We start from the raw sequence: 22,097 nt of genomic DNA, 5'->3' as shown, positions 1-22,097 counted from the left end.
ATTTTTAAAAAAGATTTTATTTATTTGAGAGAGTGAGAGAGAGCGAGAGAGCATGAACAGGGACAGAGGGAGAAACAGACTCCCTGCTGAGCAGGAAACCTTATGCGGGGCTCAATCCCAGGACCCTGAGATCATGACCTGAGCAGAAGGCAGATACTTAACCAACTGAGCCATGCAAGCACCCTGTTTTTTGGATTCTTATAAAAGAAATCTATACTATCCTAAGATAAGGAGGCAGATGTCAGTAATTTTATACATATATTTACATACACATTTAAATAATACTTTTAGTAACATATTATAAATAGAAATGTTTTCTCTATTTTGTTTCTTTCTTTGTATCACTCATTAATCCTACTCCAGAAATTTATTTTCGAGATCTTGGGTCTCAAAAAATGACTCTGAGGGTTTAATACCTTCAGGATGAACTAGGGATGGGGAAAGACTTCAAAGGTGGGAGAGGTGGTGATTCTTGGTTGGCACAGTTTTCATCCTGAAGGCATTGCCTCTGTCTGCTTTTGAGTTCTCTTTCTTCTTTCTGCTGCTTACTTAGGCCTTATTTATCACTTCTGTCAGAGGCTGCAGTGGGAAAATGAAGAAAAGTGAAAGTCCAGATTTACTAATTTTTTATAGTTAGCCCTTGGTTCAGAAGGGTAAGAGGCTGGATAAGATTGGGTAAGAGGAGATTCAGAAATTAATTATTAGTACAGTCCTGTCCTCTTGACCAGTAATAAGCAGGAGAAAAAAATCCCACGAATTAAAAAATCCATACTAGACAAAGGATACTTAACCTTTTTAGATCATTGTAGTCACAGTATTATGAACTCTGTGCATATTGCTTCCCTGATATTATCATCATCATAATAAACATTTACTGAGCATTTATCCTAGTCAGCAATCATCCTGTCGTTTGTATGTATTTCTTCCCGTACTCCCCATTCATCTTGCTGAGACATGGGTACTCCTGTTACCCTTTCTTACAGAAGTGGATGCTGAGGCTTACAGTGCTTAAATATCTTGCTAAGGCCATTCAGGTAATAAATGGTGAAGCAAGAACTCGAAACAAGGCCGTTTGACCTAGACTGCCTGCACTTAACCTCTGTCTGGGTTGTCCTACTGAAGTAGTTGTCGATTTCCCATTGCGGGTATGACGCAGTAGTAGGTACCTGGAGGCACTAAGTGCACTCATCTCTGTGGAACACATTATTCTGAGATGCACAAATTAACCTAAACAGTGATAAAATCAAAGATCAATAAGTGAGGGGAATATAGAAAGGACATTTAATTTTTTATTTATTTATTTTTTATTACTTTGACAGAGGAATCACAAGTAGGCAGAAGTAGGCAGAGAGGCAGGCAGATAGAGAGGGAGAAGCAGGCTCCCCGCTGAGCAGAGAGCCTGATGCAGGGCTTGATCCCAGGACCCTGGGATCATGACCCAAGCCGAGGGCAGAGGCTTAACCCATTAAGCCACCCAGGCGCCCCTAGAGAGGACATTTAATACCATGTTAAAAGATCAGGGCTTGACCTAATAGGATTGGAATGGAGACTCATTCTATTTGCATACTGCAGCTGAGATCATTTGAGCCAGGCCACCTGCATACCAGGCTTGGTGCTGGCCTGGGAGCTCCTTACACAAAACTCTGTGTAAGGGACTTTGGTTTTCCAGGGGAGTGGATGGTGATGATAAGATCACACAATGTACCAGGCTACCAGATACCAAGTATGACTTCATCCTCAAATTAGTTTGGGAAATCCTGTGTTAAACAAAGTTAAACAGTTTTTTGTTTTTGTTTTTGTTTGTGTTTGTGTTTAATGGCAAGATTTCTCAGAGCCTTTAAGATAATAATATGCTTTGTGACTATCCAAGAGGTTATTATAATTTGGGAAACACTGAAAGAAATACCTGTTATTGAGTCACTTTCTCAGGTTGCCTTTCTTATAGCATATCTTACTCATTCTAGTTAAAATTTATGACTTCTTTAGAAAAATCCTTAGGAATGACCTCATGTTTTGACTATGGCTCTAATATTTTTAATTTGGTAGTTGAGATTCATATTTAACTAAAGAGATTCAAATTTAACTAAAAGGTCTTTTCATTCCTCTTTGAATCATGAGTTTCACTTGTAGAAGACGTGTGATTTTGTATCAAAAAGAGGTCTGAGAGTAATTATTAAGAAAATCATTAGGGAGCCTGAGGTGGGAACAGCAAGGAGAGTGGATGGCACCCTGTTCGAAGCCTGGTTCCATTTCTCCTGCCTTTACCACCTTGCTCCCAGGACCGGAGTGGCACTGGTAAAATGTCCATCTTCCTGAAGTTGCTATCAAAATGCACCTTGGGGTGAAGAGGGGCAAGTGTAGATGGTGGCTCTGATTTTTCATCTCTGAAACTATTACCTTAAAAAGCCTGGTTCAGTAGTGAGTTGCACTCAATAATCAAAATGATTCAGTTGAACTATTTTAAAGAAAAAAATATTTTAAAAATTGCAGTCTCTTGCCAAAGAGGTGATTCTTCTTTGAGTTCAAATGTGCTGTCGTTTCTTCCTCTATGTATGGTTTGGTTTGGTGAGAACTACTTCGAGACGTGAGTAGACCAAACGTGGGTCATTAATAGGGCAGAGGTGACTCTTGAATCACTACTGTGTTTATAAAACGTAAAATACACGTATGGGCATTCTTAGGAAGACACATTTTTTTCACCGGCATTCATTGGACATTACCATCATCAACAAACATTTACAGATGTAAATATTTACAGTCTGCCTGTGAAGCAGAGTTTTAAGATAGAGTTCTGCAGGGGTGCCTGGCTGACTCAGTCAGTAGAGCTTGCTACTTTTGATCTTGGGGTCATGAGTTCAAACCACCCCCCCCCCCCCCCCCCCCCCCCCCGCCATAGAGCTTACTAAAAAAGAGTACTGCCCTCACTAGGCACACTGGTTAGATAAGGGATAGACATGTGCCTGAAACTTTAAGTAATAAGACACATATGCTAAGTGTCGAGTGATACAGATAGTATGAGAATTCTGATGGGATATGGTAGGCAGAATAATGTTGCCCCCTCAAAGATGCCCATGTCGAAACCCTGGAACCTGTGAAAGATGTTATTTTGCCTGGCAGAGAGGAATTAAGATTGCTGATCAACTGACCTTGACATGAACAGATAATTTTGGATGATCCTGGTGGGCTTCTTGTAATCCAAAGTGTCCTTTAAGTGGAAAAGGGAGGCAGAAGAGGTCAGAGTGAGTGAGAGGAAGATGTAAAGATGCTGCGTGGTTGGAGGAGGGGTCCACAACCCGAGAAATGCAGGAGACTTCGAGAACAGATTCTTATGTTGAGCCCCCAGGAGGACTGCAGCTGTGCAGACACCTTGACGTTCAGCTTATTGAGACCTGTTTTGTCTGCTGGTCGTTAGAACTATAGTAGAGTCAGTTTTTGTTTGTTTAAGCCACTAAGTTTTGGTAATTTATTACAGCAGCAAAAGGAAACGAAATACAAGGATGCTGATAAGAAAGAGGAGTCAGGGATCGTTTCGTGAAGAAAGTGGTTTTGAGCCAGGCACTGAAGATAGTTAAGAGCGATTGTAACAGGGTCATGGAATTTATGTTCCAGGTACTAAGTTCTTTTTTTCTTAATTTTTAAAAATTAACATATAATGTATCATTTGTTTCAGGGGTCTAAGCTCAGTTCTTTATACCGTTGAATTCCTTTAGCTCACAATAGCTCTATCAGGATAGCATTTTTTCTATTGTGTAGATGAGAAAACCTAGGTTTAAAGAGACTGAGTAACTTGTGCTGTCACCAAAGGGCAGGACCAGTCACTACCACTAGTAAATAGCTGGCCTTTTCACAAGATGGCAGCTGACATTCATTGAGTACTTTGCAAAGGCAAAGTGCTGAGGATGTCATGATATTAGCTCATGTAATCCTCTTAGACTCTAAGCATGAGGTGATTGATAATTTTTCTGAGGCACAGAGTTGTCTGGCCAGCAAGGTAGCTGAATTGGAGGAAAAGAGACTAGAACCAGAAAATCCAGTCAAGACGCAATAGTCCTGACAAGTGCTGATCAGAACATAAAATACAGGTAAAGGGGTGCCTGGGTGGCTCAGTGGGTTAAGCCTCTGACTTCAGCTCCCATTGTGATCCCAGGGTCCTGGGATCGAGCACCGCATCAGGCTCTCTGCTCAGCGGGGAGCCTCCTTCCCCTGCCCCCTCTGCCTGCTTCTGCCTACTTGTGATCTCTGTCTGTCAAATAAATAAATAAAATTTATTTTATTAAAGTAGCTATGGTGGGGGTGGGGGGCAGATTCCAGAGACAGTCTGCTTTGTTGAAACATAATTCCCTTATTGAAAAACACTTCCCATATTCTCTAGTTTCTCCCTCTCTGTGTGATTAGGGTGCTGCATTTTAATGAGTTTAGACATTTTAGAATTAATAACAGGTGTCAGTATGGACCATGCTGTAGACTAAATTTTTCCACTTACCATAGACGCGTGGGTAGCAGTCACATAAACTCTATAATAAGCCTCCTGAAGTGGTAACTCACAGAGATTCTCTTTAATTTCTTGGTGTAGTAATAACTCGCTTAAGTTCAACAACAGCAAATATATATTTATTGAAAACCTGCTATTTAAAAGAGTAGTATACTAGGGTGTCTGGGTGGCTCAGTCGGGTAGACATCCATCTCTTGATTTGTGCTCAGGTCATGCTCTCAGGGTCATGATAAGTAGAGCCCCATTTCAGGCTCCCCACCAAATGGTGAGTCTGCTTCTCTCCCTCTCCCTTTGCCTGTCCCCCCCTCCCCCAGCTTGTGCTCATGCTTGAGCTCTCTTTCTCTCAAATAAATAAATAAATAAATAAATAAAAGGATGAAAGACCAATATACAGTTTAGTATAGGAGTCTCAAAAATGACTTCTAGCCAATTTGGAGACATACCTGAATGAGGGTGGCGGAATGGACTGGAAGGAGGAGTTGAGGAAGTATTAGTGTGAGTAATTTTGTAGAATGAACCCTAGCTTCTTTTCAAGTAGACCTATATTTGCAGTTTTCTTTGCCTAAATAAAAGAACCATTTAAAAACTTTAATAAAGCCTCTGAAAACTCTTATCTCATATATGTACAATTCCACCCATGAGCTATTTGAGTGGAACTACTTCCCCAGTCTTTCCAAGAGTCGCCAAAGTGAGATTCATGATCCATGAATATCTTCCTCCTTCTAATGGATGGACACATTATTTTATTTTTTCTGTTTCTAAGTAATGAGGTAATGATACTGTTCCTGCAGGAAATTCTTTTTCAGAATGTGTGGATCCTTTGGTTAATACTGAATGGCATAGGAGTGTCTGGGTGGCTCAATCTTTAAGCATCTGCCTTCAGCTCAGGTCATGATCCCAAGGTCCTGGGATCAAGCCCCATATCAGGCTCCCTCCTTGGCGGGGAGCCTCCTTCTCCTTTTCTACTGCTCCCCCTGCTTGTGCTCTCTTGCTCTCTCTGTCAAATAAATAAATAAAATCATTTTTAAAAATGGCACAAAGGATTTCTGTAGGATTGATCCATTTTTTAATTAATTTATTTTTTAAGATTTTATTTATTTATTTGACAGACAGAGATCAGAAGTAGGCAGAGAGGCAGACAGAGAGAGGGGGAAGCAGGCTCACCACTGAGCAGAGAGCCTGATGTGGGGCTCGATCCCAGGACCCTGGGATCATGACCTGAGCCGAAGGCAGAGGCCCAACCCACTGAGCTACCCAGGCGCCCCAGGATTGATCCATTGTTTAAAAGTAACATATACTATATACTCCCCAAGTTGGAATTTGATAATAATTCTTGGGAGTATGGTATAGAATCCCTTTATAGATAATACTAATTTTAAAGATACTATTCATTTTAATACCCTAATATGAGGTAGAAGGTAGCTTTCATTATACCACTTCCTATTCTGTTGTGAGCATGTCTGTAAGTATTCATTCATGTCAGCTTGAGTCTTCCTGCTAATTTCAAAGAATGATTTAGAACTTTCTACTGCCAACTTGAGTTAGTAGTCTAAGTTCCCTGCCCAATGGGGTTTGATTTTTCTGTCCAGTTAAGTGATCAAAGCCAAATCCTCAAAGCCTGAATGTCTTACCATGGATTCTAATAAGTTCTAAGTTGGCCATTCTTCATAGTTTTAATCAAAGCAAAGGATGACATTTGCATTTTTGTCATCTTCATTTCAAAGTGTTTGCCGTATTACTAGATTCAGAATCACCCTGAATAGTTGCACATCAGTAGACTCTGCCTAGCCATTCCCAAAAAGCTGTGCCTGCCAAAACAGGGGCCCATTTCTACCTAAGTGGAATATCACCTAAATATATAAACATTGGATTCATGTATGTCCAGATTATTTAGAATCACAAGTCATCAGGGCAGGAAATTTTGGGTAAAGAGTTCTCCTACAGAGTCACCAACCCATGATAATAACGTCCTCTCACTCTCTTGATCTCAGACCCCTTGATGTGCCTGGGTTCCCCCATTGCCTCCCGATAACATTTACACTCACACAGCCAACAACACCCTTTACACCACTTCTGCCTCATGTTCTGCTTGTGTTCTGCTTGTGGGGTAGTCTTCCATTTCCTCAATTCGTTTTTTTAACCAGGACACATGGATGAATAGGAACAGGGAATGCAAGCATGTTTTCTTTTTCTCTCTCTTGCCTCACTGTGTGTGTGTGTGTGAGAGAGAGAGAGAGAGAGAAAAAAAGATACCTACAAAACCAACAGACTTTACATTGCTATCCGGCCACGCTGACCTTCACATTGAGAGTGTGCTGCTGGCCTTTGGTAGGCCCCCGGAGTCGTGGCACATTTGCTGTGGATGATGCACTGTTCGGCAACTAAATGTTAGATTTGGAGCCTTCTTATTTTTAGGAACTCTTTCTTTTCATATAAATGGTGAGACTTTTGTCTGATAAGTTATTTGTATGATTCCTGAGTATGTAAAAGTTCAAGAAACCTTTGCAAGTATATTCTCTCCTAATTGTTTAAAAATTAGAAACTCTGAAAAAAAAATTGGAGGCTGGGGTTATATGCCAAGGAGTATTTGATTTGAAATAAATAAAATCCATATGCTTAAAGCACTATATATAGACAAGATGAAGTTTTCATATTCGCTATGAATCTGTTCTCGTTTTTCTTAACGGAGATCTATCCAGATGTTTCATTAGAGATGGCAAGATCCAGATCCCAAATCTGCCCTCGGTGCTTTGTTTTGTTCAGTCTTGGATTTTGAACCAAAATAATAACCATTTATTAATTTGCCAAAAATTCAGCATCACCACTAGTGTTGTTTCTTGACAATTGCACAATCATCTTGATTGTCATGAAAATTACTTTGCTTAAAGTAAGTATTTAAAAATTTGTGTAGACACACAGATACACAACAGATACATACTACATATATACGTATTCAAGCTAAAAGATGGGTTATGGCAAAATGTGAAATCCGATTGTTTTTATACTTTGAGAAAAAATAGTAGGAAAAGAACACCTTTTAATTTGTTTTCCATTGTCAAGAGCTGGGAGAATGGGGGTTATTGTGAGTAACAGATGATTTACCCTTACCCTCAAATTATGAAATATATGGGTCTTGGGAGTGTTAAAATGTTACAATCACTGTGCACGTATATTTGCAAAGGAATATAACACATACAATGCAGAGGGAATTTGGAAGGGAATGTTAAAAATGTCTTCCAACAGATTATCAACTAGTTTGACAGAGAAGTATGGTGGGGAGGCATTTTATGTCTTCTTAGAGCACAACGTATAAAATGACTGTAGAATTTCCTGTTTTAACCAAGAATGAAGGAGAGCTACGAGGCTTTTGCTTCCTGAGTGGACACATTCCAGCTGTGCAGATTGGTCATAGCACATCTGCCAATCAGAACAGGCCCTGGAGGGAAGCCCTCAGATGCTGAGTCTTGTTTACAGGCATCATGACTCTGTTTCTCCCCTCCTCCTGTGTGTTGTACCACTAGGGAGATTTGGGGGGGGAGTTTGCTATTCCATGCCTAAATAAACTCTACGAAACTAGGATCCCAGCCACAGCAAATGGTATCCTGGGCAGATTTTTAGCTCATCGTTAGCCACAGGTAAGAGTTGTTGCTTTGTTATATGAGGATAGCTGATCTGCCTCCAGTTTTCCGCTTTGCCTTGAGATATTTTCCTTTTGTTAACAAAACTAGCAGCCTAAAGCTGAAGAAGAGCGATTGAAAAAAATGATTAAAATGCGTGCTATCTTGCTATGACTTTAAATTTTTAGTGCTCCACAAGTGAAAAAAACATAATGTTTTTATTGAGGGTGGGTAAAACGAAGTTAAATTAAAACAAAAGTTTTCAAAGCGGCGGTAATACGAGGTCACTGTGGAGAGAAACTGGAACCAGAAGCATATTAACATTGTGCTTTTTGAGAGCAGTGTATCTAAAAAAACATGTTTTATTGTGACTCTTCCTACATGTTAGTCTTTCAGAAAACATACTTCCTGTGTACTAACTCCTTGGTTTAGAAAACATTTCTTTTTCATTATGAACCTATTTAGAAAGAATTGATAAATACATTTAACTGTGTGAATCTTAATGCCTTTTCTTCCGTAGTTCTCCCGAGAAGTTTTATAGTATGTTTTTAGTATCTTTATGCTGTTCCACAAGCAGTAAAATTAGGGGGGAAAATACTTCCTGTCCAGTCTTTGTTTTGCCATTAAATTCTGTATTGTTTGTATTAATTTAGAAGAACTTCAGAAAACTGTATTTGAATAACATTGCATAGGATTTTATTGTGGCTTACACTTTGCTTTCTGTTTTTAGTTTTTCCAAAGCACTGAGACCTTTTCACTTTGTTTATTCTTAAGCATGTACTGAAAAAAATTATTTGGAGTAAAAAAAAAAGACAACCTGTGGATTTTGTAGTCCTTTCTCTATTATACAGTTGTCTTCAGGTTAATTAACAGCGTTTTACAGCAGCCTTCAAAGAGGCACATGTGAAAACTTCAAGCAGCCATGTCCTTGTCTCTTACCCTGTGGCAAAGTTTCTCAACATCAGCTGTATCGACATTTTGGGTGACATAATTCTTTGTTGTAGGCTGCATTGTAGGATGTCTAACAGCATCACTGCTCTCTACCTACCAGATACCAGTAGCTCTTTCTTCCCCAGTTGTGACAACCAAAAATGTCTCCAGGCATTGTCAAGTGTCCCCAGGGGAAGGGGGCACTCGTGGTCCAGAGTCTCTGCCCTCTATGTAGCACATTACACCTCATTATCAGTGAAATGTTGAAACCCGGCTTCTGAAAAGTTCTGGGCACTAGAGAGTTAAGGATGAGGCTGTCTGGGTCTTAGGGTGTTTGCAGATGTTGCTGTAGCTGACTGCTCATTTTTCCCCCCTCCCTATTCTGTTGGAAGCTTTTGCCAACCATGATTCATGGAATGATTTTTTTGAGCTGAGTAATCTGTGGCTTTTCAGTTTCCTTACTTTCTTTCCTTAGCTAAATTTGTTTGGGTTTTAGCAAAGTGTTTAAAACAGCAAAGATCTTTGAAAATGAAATAATATGTGTAATGATATACTTTCCAAGTAGATGATTTTAACAAACCATAAAAACTTTCCATGCCTGTCTATCTTTGTATCCTTTGTACCTCTTCTGTCAGACAATTCCTTTCAACTCTGATGAACAGCCTCATACAGGGGAAGACACAGCAACCTTTGAACAGTCCTTGGTGAAATCTATGGTATGGCAGCTGGCATTTGAGAACTTCTTTCCCAGAGCTTCTGAAGAGTATTTTGACATGTTACTGTCTCCTTCCTTTACAGATCGCAACGAACGAAATAAACCAGAGCATCGTTCTTCAAGGTATGAGTTTATGGTTTTTAATAATTCTGTATAACACTTCTTATTTGGAAAATATTTGGAGGCAGTTCAAGTATCCCTTATCGAGCTGCTGTATATTTGAATCTTCTGTGGCAGTCAGAGAAGCTTCACAAGGGAAATACTGTTCATTTTCGGAACAGAAATTCTTTATGAAATTATTGACTACTTGATCATTCCTATGAGTGACAGCTAAATCTTTACTCCCCCCCCAAATTATCCCTATTTCCTTCCTTTGGTGGTTTATTTTCTTCCCCTTTCTTTGATATTTTTATAAGATATATATATATATATATTTCTTTTTTCTAATTATAAAACTAACATGGGCTCACTGTAGAAATATTTTAAACATTCTTTTTTATATAAAGCATTAAAAAACAAAGCCAAACAGCCTGTCTCCATTAGCTAGAGATAGCTGGTTACTGCTAGAAGTTTGGTGTAATTCTTCTAGTTTTTCTCAGTATCTATGTATTCCAGTTGAATTCTTGAAGTCCTTGTTAGGTAGATTCAAAGGCCGGAAAGGCTGTTTCACTTAAGCCCATCACACATACCGAGAGAAGATATATTTCACAAGACCTTCACCAGCACTGAAGAGTATTTTTTAAAATCCTTGTCAAACTTACAGGTGGAAAATGATCTAACTTCTACTCATACACAAAAAGATAGGCCTGTGTTTGATTTTTTTTTTTTAAGCCTAGTTCTATGAAGGATTATAATTCCTTTAATATTATTTTCACATTATTTCACAGTTCATCACTTTTACTTTGCATTTTGTGTTGTGGGAACAGATTAAATGGTAATAATGCATTCACTGGGTTGACTGGGTTAGTAAACCAAACCCTGATGCTTTTAAGGGGCTCCTGGGTGGCTCAGTCATTAAGCGTCTGCCTTCGACTCCAGTCATGATCCCAGGATCCTAAGATCAAGCCCCACATCCAGTTCCCCGCTCAGCAGAGAGCCTGCTTCTCCCTCTTCCTCTCCCCCTGCTTGTGTTCTCTCTCGATCTCGCTGTCATATGATAAATTAAATTTTAAAAACAAAAGACAAAAAAAAACCCCACACAAAAACAAACCCTGATGCTTTTTCAAGGTATCAAACCCAGAATACATTGACCTCAAATGAATAAAAATACAAAGTCTATGAAAATTCCATTAGTTGGGTTCCTCCATTTTGCAGAAATTATTAATCAACATATATCAGTGAGGCCTAATCTGGGAGAAAGATACAGTGGAATATTTGGAGTGTAAGGCTGATTTTTTTCCAGATATAATTCATGTACTTTAAAACTCACTCTTCTTGGTGTATGCTTCTATGAGTATTGATGAATACATATAGATATGTAACCACCACCACAATCATAGAAAAGTCTGTGAGACTGATTTTTTTAATACTTAAAAATAATAACAGAAAAGCAGTGTAAGAGAGAAGACTTCAACTGTGAATGTCATAAAATTGGAATAGTTAAAAAAAAACAAAACACTTTGTATGATAAAATCAGGATCCGTAAGACACTGAAGGTTTGGTAAATCAAGCAATAGAAGTTTTAATTAGAACAAATAGAAATCCTTACACTTGGCTCTGAAAGACCAACGGAACATAAGGACATAAGGGAGTTATAACTTAACAGTATGTCTGAAAAAGTCTTGAGGATTTAGTTCTTTGGAAATTTGTGGTGAGCCAAAAATATTAGGTCATTGCTTCCACCTCCCCCAAAAATGTGAGCTTCAGTTTATTTATATTAAAAGAAATAGAATGTCCAATAAAAGAAAAGTGGTAGCTCTAGACCATGCTTTTTGATATTCTATCTAATTCTGGATCCACAAGGCCTTGAAAAATTGAAGTATGTAGGTGGACTGGTTATGTTGATATCACTTGAGGAACTTAAAATAAAGAATAGAGTTCCAGACTCCACTCCAGAGAATCTTACTCAGTAAGTATAGGTGAGTGGGTCCTGGGAATCTGTACAGTAAAGAAGTCCCTCAGTGAGTCTGTTGTGTGGCCATGTTGGGAACCACTAGAATAGAACACAGCAACTGAGTTGAGACTGGGAATATGAAAGAGAAGACTAGGATGTAACTCAAAGTTAAGTCCCAGGAAGACTTGTGTAAAGAGTTTGGTGAATTTTTAGCCTAGGTGTGGAAGTTTGTGGGACAGAAGTAACTGGCTTTGAGCACCTGAAGGGCTGTTATGTAGAAGACTCTAGCATACTTGTTTCTCCTCAAGGCCAGTCTCCACCACCAGAAACCAGGGATCCTTCAAGGAATGGCTAATTTCGGGTCTGTGGAGTGGAAAGTACAGGGGAGTCCAGACTCATGGTGTGATGGAAAGATGGGAAAAGCTCAACTAATGGGTCATACCAAAAAGGCCTAGAAGGCAGTTTCAAGAACTTCCTGCTGGTCAAATCTGGGACACTTTGAGTATCAAAAAAAAAAAAAACCTTTAAGTGGTAATGGATTCTAACACATTGGGTTTTTAAAAATCCATGCAGAAGAACTTGTAGAATCAGAAAATCATCATTTTATAATTCTTAGTATATTAGTTGATTCAGGCAAGGATCATCAAGTGGCTATTAAAAGTTGGGCAATAAATTGTTGGAGGAATGAATATTCACACACACTGCCTTAAAATTATTTTTAACTACAAAGGGGGAAATGTAACTTTTCAGTGAATAGTTCGGATGATCTCATCCTTTTTTTTTTTTTTTAGGATTTTATTTATTTATTTGACAGACAGAGATCATAAGTAGGCAGAGAGAGAGGGGAGGAAGCAGGCTCCGTGCTAAGCAGAAAGCCCGATGCAGGGCTCAGTCCCAGGGCCCTGATATCATGACCTTAGCCGAAGGCAGAGGCTTAACCCACTGAACCACCCAGGCACCCCTGGTGATCTCATTCTCAATCAGGCAGTCAACTTACATATCATCACTAGTGAGACATCCTGACAGTATATCTATATCTATATCTATATCGATCTATCTATATATCGATCTATCTATATAGATATCTATATAGATATACATATTAGATATATAGATAGATCAATATAGATATACATATAGATACCACTGTTGTAGTACTAGTCCTGGCAGAAACAGGTAATGCAATAAAGGTAGAAAAAGCCTTAAAAAAGTTCTAGATTAAAAGAGACTGAATTTTTCTTTAACCTGGAATTTTAAAATCCAGATTTCTTTTTAAAAAAACAGGTATTTTGGGGATAATTTAAGAAATTTTAAATATGAATTTTATTTTAGATAATATTTTATTAATAAAACTTTTCTTTGGGATATTTAAAAAATGTTGTTATGTGAGAGAATGTCCTTATTCTTAAGAGATATACACAAAAGTAATAGAGGTAATGTAGTCTTATGTTTGCACAATAACTCTCAGATGATTTATGAGTAAATAAAAAAGCAAGAGGTAGAACTGCAGAAACAGGAAAAGAGTAATAATTGGTGAATAGGTGACAAGCATATGGGCGTTAATTGTGCTGTTCCTTCAACTTTTCTATGGACTTGAAATTTGCAAAATAAAAAGCAGCAGTGGAAGCAACCGTTCTGTGTTCCATCGAGTCCCAGAGGGCAGAATGTGCATCCATGGGTGGAAGTTGAAAAGGGTTGTATTTCTGCACAGTGTGAGGAAGGAATGCCTACCCTATCTGGTCAAAGATGGAACAGGTTACTCTGTAAGGGAGCATTGCCAAGCAAAAGCTAGATAAGCTAGTGTGGGGAATAAAAAGATTCATACATGGCTAAATTATTATTCTAGACGGTTCTAGCACTTCATTCATTCAGTAGCTCGTAGGTATTTGTTGAGAGGCTCTAATCTGGGCTCAGGGTACCACAGAAAATAAGAAAAAGTCTCCAGAGGCTTGGAGCATAGAGCGCCCATTGTCTGGGATTCATACTCCCAATCTCAGCCCATTTACTCGAAAGTCAACCTCCCGGTCCTCATCGCTGGACTTAGGCAATGCTAGTGGTAATCTTCAGGTTATTTGGAAAGTATTTTATCTTTGACCTCTAATTTATATTTTCAGATTCTCAAGGACCGTGCTCCTAGTCTTTGTAACCTTAGCACTTAGTATAGTGCCTGGTCCATGATAAACACTTAATAAATCAGTGTTTGTCGGATAAATGCCAATTATTGTTCAAAGAGAGAAGGGAAATGCCAGCGTCCTTCCTTTGCAAATTGGGAGGAATCTGACTGTCAAAAGCTCACCAGTAACTGTTATTGACTGTGTTTGTTACAGTACAGCAAGGAGTAATGCCCTAATAAGAAAGAAGAAATGTTTTTGCAGGAAGGACCATTGTGTGCTGTGCAGGGGGTCGGCTGAGATTGGCCGTGACCTGCTGTCCCCCTGCTAGTCTCAGCCGAGCAGGGCTACCTCCCCAGGCCCGTGTTGTGTCTGCAGATTCATACCTGCTGCATCAGCGGAGCAGAAAGAAGAGAATATAAACAGAAACCCCTTAATTTTGGTATTTTTGTTGGTTCTCTGCAGTCCACTCATTCGGCAGTAAGAATAGTGAGCTCACCACCCAGCAAGGATGAGAGAGATGTGTTTCTTTTGTTTGTATTTTTATAAGGCTGGACACTCATATAGCTTTTCCAGTGACAAGTGAATAAACCTGGGATGTCTGCCTTTCATTTCATTGCTGATAGAAGGAAAGCATAACTCTTGTCAAGTTGAAGGGAGAATTTAATCAGGTATAGGTCAACACTAAGATCTCAAGCTAAAAAAAATACCGCTCAAGGGACGCCTGGGTGGCTCAGTTGGTTAAGCAGCTGCCTTCGGCTCAGGTCATGATCCCAGCGTCCTGGGATCGAGTCCCGCATCGGGCTCCTTGCTCCGCGGGGAGCCTGCTTCTCCCTCTGACTCTGCCTTCCACTCTCTCTGCCTGTGCTCGCTCTCGCTCGCTCTCTCTCTGACAAAAAAAAAAATAAAATTAAAAAAAAAAATAAAATTAATGAAATAAAAAAATTTAAAAAAAAAAATACCGCTCAAGCATCTGTAAAAGGTTTGATGGGTGTTTTTTGATTCATTTGTTTTTATGTTGGCATTCAAAAAATCTGCCTGTTGCTGATTGAGTTCTTTTGTCTTAGAATTTTTTTTTAAAGATTTTTATTTATTTATTTGACAGATCACAAGTAGACAGAGAGGGAGAGGAGGAAGCAGGCTCCCCACTGAGCAGAGAGCCCGATGCAGGGCTTGATCCCAGGACCTTGAGATCTTGACCTGAGCCGAAGGCAGAGGCTTTAACCCGCTGAGCCACCCAGGTGCCCCGATTGAGTTCTCTTGAAGTCAGAAATATCTGAATTCTTGTCTTTGCCTTGTTAGTTTAAATATATCATTTACCAAATTGATGTCCCATGGAACATTCTTATGTAGGATATTAATCAGTATACAAGAAATAAATACCCATGCACAAAAAAGCCCATGAAATGGTGAGTTAAAACAAAATTAGACAAATTTCTTTGCTGGAATTCCACTAAGAGTCTTTGATACACTAAAGTACATTCTAAAACTCCAAGTGAGAGATTTACAATACAGGATTTTAAAAATTTGTTTGCAGTTGTAACTTCTTTTCCCAGACACAGCTATTAATAACATCTAGAAAAATGTGCTATGAAATGACAGTTTGGGAAAACTAATTGAGAGGGAAGTAGAGCTAAAGATAATAAAGAAAGTTAAGCCCTATGGCAATAGTGCCAGGAATGGAAAATTAGGAGCTCTTTTTGCTACCCTACCAGCTCTGAATAATAGATCCCAATGACTCATGGGACTGAAAACCCAGCTACGTTGTCTTAAATGTTTTACCTACTACAAGGAAATAATTTACAGCAGCCAAAAGAAAAAAAAAAAAGGCGTTGAAACAAGAACCTTAAATCTACTTCTTCAAAAATTATCACTTGTATCTTTGTCTTCCTGAAGCCTTCTGAAAACGACCTGTTATAACCCCCTTTGATAACTATTCTTTATTTTTTTTTTAAAGATTTTATTTATTTATTTGACAGAGAGAAATCACAAGTAGACGGAGAGGCAGGCAGAGAGAGAGAGAGGAGGAAGCAGACTCCCTGCTGAGCAGAGAGCCCGATGCGGCACTCGATCCCAGGACCCTGAGATCATGACCTGAGCCGAAGGCAGCGGCTTAACCCACTGAGCCACCCAGGCGCCCCCCTTTGATAATTATTCTTAAAATTCCATGAAATTTCAGAAAAATCACAAAAACATTGTTTAACTCAACAAAATGACTCTGAAATTTATGAGGAAGAGCAAGAATAACCAAGGCAGTTTTGAAGTTCCAGAGAGAGAGGTTCACTCCTGCAAGTAATTACGACAGTGTTTTGTCAGTAAACAGAAGTACAGGTCGAGGGAACAGACAGAATAGAGTCCACACAGACATAGGTGGATACACACAGTTCCAGAGGCAGCGTTCAGATGATGGGGGAAATGGACATGTAAGCAGATGGTCCAGCAACAATTGACAATCCATATTTTTATTTTATTTTATTTTTTAAGATTTTATTTATTTATTTGACAGAAATCACAAGTAGGCAGAGAGGCAGGCAGAAAAGAGAGGGGGAAGCAGGTTCTCTGCTGAGCAGAGAGCCCGATGTGGGACTCGATCCCAGAACGTTGAGATCATGACCTGAGCCAAAGGCAAGGGCTTTAACCCAGGCGCCTGACAATCCATATTTTTCAAAAAATCTCAGATGGAATTTGTTTTATCATATGAGGTAGAATCTAAATACGTAGAAGTCCAAAAATGAAAGTGAAAAATTTTGAAGAAATATATGAGAATATCTTTATGACCTTGGGGTAGGGAATGAGTTCTTGAACAAGACTCAACAAGTACCACAAAGAAGATTGGTAAATTTTACTGTGAAAAGTTAAGCTAGCAGTGGGGAGGGGCAGAGAGAAGGAGAAACAGGCTCTCCGCTGAGCAGGGAGCTCAATGTGGGGCTGGATCCTAGGACCCTGGGATCATGACCCTAGCAGAAGGCAGGTGTGCTTAACCAACTGACTGAGCCACCCAGGCGCCCTCCTGTAGCTCGTTTACTTGAAGCCTAGTTTATTGCTTTGTGGATTTTTATCTCATTTTGTCACTTAAGAGTTACATAAGTAATACATGTGAAAACATTTCTTAGTAGTACAGAAACCTGGTAGCTGCCTTTATTCCATAGGCAACTATTATTAAGAGTCTAGTGCTTCAGGGGCACCTGGGTGGTACAGTTGGTCAGGCATCTGACACTTGATTTAGGCACAGGTCTTGATCTCAGGGTTCTGGGTTGGAGCCCATGTGGGACTCCAGGCTTCTCCCCACTATGTATGCATGTGTCTCAAATAAATAAATAAGTAAATAATAAACAAACAAACATTCTTTTTGAAAAGAGAATCTAGTGGTTCAGTGTTTAGCCTAGTCTGCTTTCTATGCGTATATGTATAGTATATATTCAAATTATATTTAGAATAAACAGGGATGTGTGTGTATAGTAAATGTGTGTATATATATTCATATATGTATATATTTATGCAAACTTGCCCTTTTCACTTACTGTATTTTAGGAAGTTTTACCATGTCACTTTCTACTTCATTATTTTTTAAACAGCTTAATAGAATTTTCTAAGGTAATATATTATTATTTATTTAATCCATCCTTTATTGATAGCGTTTGGGTTGCTTATCAATAGCATAGCAGAAGTGCTTTGTCATAAACACTTTTTTTTTTTTTAAGATTTTATTTATTTGAGGGATGCCTGGGTGGCTCAGTTGGTTAGGCGGCTGCCTTCGGCTCAGGTCATGATCCCAGCGTCCTGGGATCGAGTCCTGCATCGGGCTCCTTGCTCAGCAGGGAGCCTGCTTCTCCCTCTGCCTCTGCCTGCCATTCTGTCTGCCTGTGCTCTCTCTGACAAATAAATAAATAAAATCTTAAGAAAAAAAAAAGAAAAAATACAAATATTTTATTTATTTGAGAGAAAGCACAAGGTGGGGTCAGGGAGAAGCAGTCTCCCCACTGAGCGAGGAGCCTGTTGAGGGGTTCAGTCCCAAGACCCTGGGTTCATGACCTGAGCCAAAGGTAGCCACTTAATTGACTGAGCCACCCAGGTGCCCTGAAATAAACATCTTTATGTTCACATCTTGTGCATACATGTGTAAGATGTATACACATCTCTGTTGTTTAAGATAAATTTTTTTTTAAGTTTTTATTTATTTATTTGAGAGAGAAAGACAGAGAGCAAGAGCATGAACCATGGGGAAGGGCAGAGGGACAAGCAGACTCCCCACTGAGCAGGGAGCCGGATGCGGGATTCGGTCCAAGGACCCTGGGATCCTGATCTGAGCTGAAGGCAGAGCCACCCAGGTGCCCTAAGGTAGATTTTCTTTCTTCAAATTTCTCTTGAACTCGTACTCTTATTCATAATTATCTTAAGTCTTGAAAATTTACATACCCTACATTTCTGTTTTCATCCTGAATCTCAGATTGCTTCATGATGGTTTGGTGTCACTCCAGATTCAGCAAGGGCCTTACTTCCACATAATTTGGCCTGAAATGTCACCCCCCACAGGGAGGGACTCAAACTAAACATGCAGTAGGTCAGTTCACTCAGCATTCATAATTGATGATGTTAAAAATCAGCAACCCCTTTATTGCTAAGAATTTGGAAGAGTCTTGGTTCTCTGCATTGGTACCTTGTTGACAAAGATGTTGAGGATTTTATTTGACCCTTTACCATCATCACATTATGGCTTAAATAGATTAGCTAGAAGCAAAAGATTTAACTTGTTTTTGATATTCTCCTTTCTAAAATGTTTGTTAAAATGTCATGCTCTGCTGGGCTTAGTTAAACTACTATAATTCTGTAGCATTTCCCTGCCCATATGTTTTGATTCCTGTACCTCTATAAACTATAGCTTGTGTGTAATTACTTTGTGGCATTATGTTTTCTAAGCTCTAAGAGAAGCATTACTTCTGTTGTAGCATCTGTAAATTCTATAAACGAGGTGAAAAAGTGTATGCAGGTTTTTTTGGGAGGTGGTGGATCTTTTTGCAATGAGAAATGTGATTCTACAGAGAATCATTCTACAGAGAATGTACATTTATTATGTTGTTGTGGTTTTAAGCAACGTGACGTTAGCATTTGCCCCCAGAGTGATGAGCATGAAAATGAAGCATTTATATGGTTTATCAGTTAGGTAATTGAAAAGTTTTATCAGCTGGCCTACCACTGCCGTAGTACTTAGTGTGGGGGCTTCTCTGAGGTTGTTTCGAATTAAACTGTCAGCAGGCAGTTAACTTGGGAACAGCTGCTTGTCCTGTATTCATTACTTTTTCTCAGGATGGGCATGCATGGCTACCCATTTCTCAGCACTCCAAGGAGGGAATGAAATGCCTAGACCTTCCACTTTTTCATTCTAATTCATTTCTCTCTTCCCCTTGGGTTAGTTACATTTTATATGCATCCTTTATTTTTCTGCAGTGTAATTTAGAAGCAGTTATTTACATAGTTCTACAGCATCTATGATAAATGGCCTTTAGTGGGATGAACTTTGTATACGTCTTTGTGGATTCAGTATGTTCCTAGGTTACGGTTCTACCCCAGCTAATAAATATCCTCATACAGCTGGACTTCAGTTTTTAATTGAAATCTCTTCCCTTAGTGGCACAGTGTATATCACATTCTTCAAGAGCATTGATTAGGACTATAAACCACAGACACGTACTACCTAATTCCTGGTAGAATCTTTTTGCACACAGTATTGCTACACAGTCACTCAGTATCCCAGTCACCTCCTATCTCATTAATAGTTAACGGCTATTGATCCAAATTCATTCTGTTCTTACACACCAAACCCTTCTCAAACCAGAAATCAGGCCTTGTCCAAAAAATATAATTTCAAGGTTGGGGGCTTCCCTTTTGACTATGTCCTCCTCTAGATAATAAATCAGGTAGAAATCAAGTTTTTGTCACTTTGGTTCTCGTTTGAGCTGTAGAGGACCTCTGCAAAGATGCACAGTGGACTTGCCCACCCTTGTGCAACACTTTGAACTAAGTGTAGTAGAAAGGAGACAGGTGTGCCCAAGAACAACTCACGTGTCTGTCTCTCCTTTCGGAAAGGAGGGTTGAGAATCAGTACCCTCCGGAAGTTAAGAAATTACAAGAATAAAGGGAAAATGTTGGTTATCTGATTGTCTGAAGGATTAGATTATGTCTAAGATACAAACATGACTTCCATTGTAAACTGGTTTCCTGTAGATAGTCTTGTCCCTGGCCCACTGCCTTATCCAGGGATGACAAGCAGGACTTAAAGTTTAGCCCTCTTTGTTCCCCAGTAGTTTCTCTCTGGTTACAGATTCTAAAGAGAAGTTCCAAATAGAAAAAATTCTTATTAGCAGGACTATACTGTTCAAAATTTTTCCATGTGGTGAATTCCAATATTTAACACCATTGTTTTTTTTTCCCCAATGAAATTGCATTCGTTTGTTCTGATTATAAAGCAGATTATGTTCATGATAGAAAATCTGGGGAAAAAATAAGTATATAAAAGAAAAAAATCTATAATCCCTCCTCATAATCACTTACATTTTCATTTTTTTTCTGGTTTGTATCTTTTCAAATAGACACTAATTTTAACATAGAGGCTCATGAATACACTGCTTCATAAAATTATTTTTATTTAACATTATATCATGAAATGTTCCCACTTCACTAAACTTAGAAATTATGATTAAAACTTGTACTACAGGGATGCCTGGGTAGCTCAGTGGGTTAAGTCTCTGTCTTCGGCTCAGGTCATGATCTCAGGGTCCTGGGATCAAGCTCCACATCAGGCTGTCTGCTCAGCAGGGAGCCTGCTTCCCCCCGCCTCTCTCTCTCTCTGCCTGACTCTCTCTGCTTGCTTGTGATCTCTGTCAAATAAATTTTAAAAATCTTAAAAAAAAAAACTTGTACTACAAGATAATAAATTTTTATTTTAGAAAGTTTATTTTATTTTATTTTTTAAAGATTTCATTTATTTATTTGACAGAGAGTGAGAGAGGGAACACAAGCAGGGGGAATGGGAGGAGAGAAGCAGGCTTTGTACTGAGCAGGGAGCCTGATTTGGGGCTTGATCCCAAGATCCTGGGATCATACCTGAGCTGAAGGCAGATGCTTAACAACTGAGCCATCCAGCCCCCCCCCCCCGAAAGTTTACTTTTAAAAAGAAAAGAATTAAAATTACTCGTAGTCCAACCACTGAATGCTAACTTGGTAAATTGGTGGTTGTCTTTTTTTTCTGTGCGCATGTGATTTTATATAATATATAATTTTAAAATACATACATATATATGTATGTAATAATACTGTTACGTACTGTTTATCACAAAAAAATAGTTTACAAAATTTTCCTAGGATATGATTTTTAATGGTATTCCATCAGGTACGTATTTCCTATTGTTAGACATTTTGTTTCTTTCTAATTTCTTACTATTATCAACAGTACTATGATTAAGATTCTTTTTTTTTTCTTTTAAAGAGTTTATTTATTTGACAGGGATCACAAGTAGAGAGGCGGTGGGGGGGGGGGGAAGCAGGCTCCCTGCTGAGCAGAGAGTCCCATGCGGGGCTCAATCCCAGGACCCTGAGATCATGACCTTAACCAAAGGCAGAGGCTTAACCCACTGAGCCACCCAGGCACCCCAATGTGATTAAGATTCTTAAACCTGCATTCTTACGGACCATCATGGATTAACCCCTTGTGATAAATTCCTAGCAGTGGAATTAATAGATTAAAATTAGTGGAAAAAAAACATTTTAAGATTTTTCTTAGTACTACTGAATTGCTCAGAAAAGGGTTTAGTTCTCACCAGGGCTGAAGATCATCCCTGGCCCTGCATTGTTGTAAATGGCTCAGAAGAAAATAAACACTAAGAATTTTGCTTCTTTCAATTGAACTCATTTTTCTGTTAGGATACTTAGGTTTGTTAAGCATACCCATTTCTGTAAGCTTTATTTTAGGCCCCAAATAATACTTTCCAAAGGAGTCTTGTACTAATCCACAGCCTCTGGAGATCCCCTTACCCAGAGCCTCTCAGAAGCCCATCCAAGGGCATTCGGGGCTGAGAGTACCTGGATTTGAGGTGTAGACATCAATGTTCATATCCCTTGAGCCTGTATTTGAAATCGGGAATATCTGTGTTCAAGTTTGGGGAACCTTTTAGGGTACTCCAAA

At 39.1% G+C, this 22,097-nt stretch overlaps 1 protein-coding gene across 5 annotated transcripts in view; it reads left to right on the top strand.

Annotated features, from left to right (window-relative positions):
- The window catches only part of SH3D19 (SH3 domain containing 19), a 179,348-nt gene that overhangs the window by 81,086 nt on the left and 76,165 nt on the right, over positions 1-22,097 (top strand). For 4 of the 5 annotated variants that reach the window (XM_032332501.1, XM_032332500.1, XM_032332502.1 and 1 more), the window contains exon 2: positions 9,838-9,877. In XM_032332501.1, coding sequence (XP_032188392.1) covers positions 9,838-9,877 — 40 coding nt within the window. Of the gene's footprint in view, positions 1-7,796; positions 8,128-9,837; positions 9,878-22,097 lie in introns of those variants that run through there. The other variant, XM_032332504.1, reaches the window with a different exon arrangement.

This window comes from Mustela erminea, chromosome 2, assembly GCF_009829155.1.
Source record: "Mustela erminea isolate mMusErm1 chromosome 2, mMusErm1.Pri, whole genome shotgun sequence".
NCBI lineage: Eukaryota > Metazoa > Chordata > Mammalia > Carnivora > Mustelidae > Mustela > Mustela erminea.
This window is presented reverse-complemented; position numbering and strand designations above follow the sequence as displayed.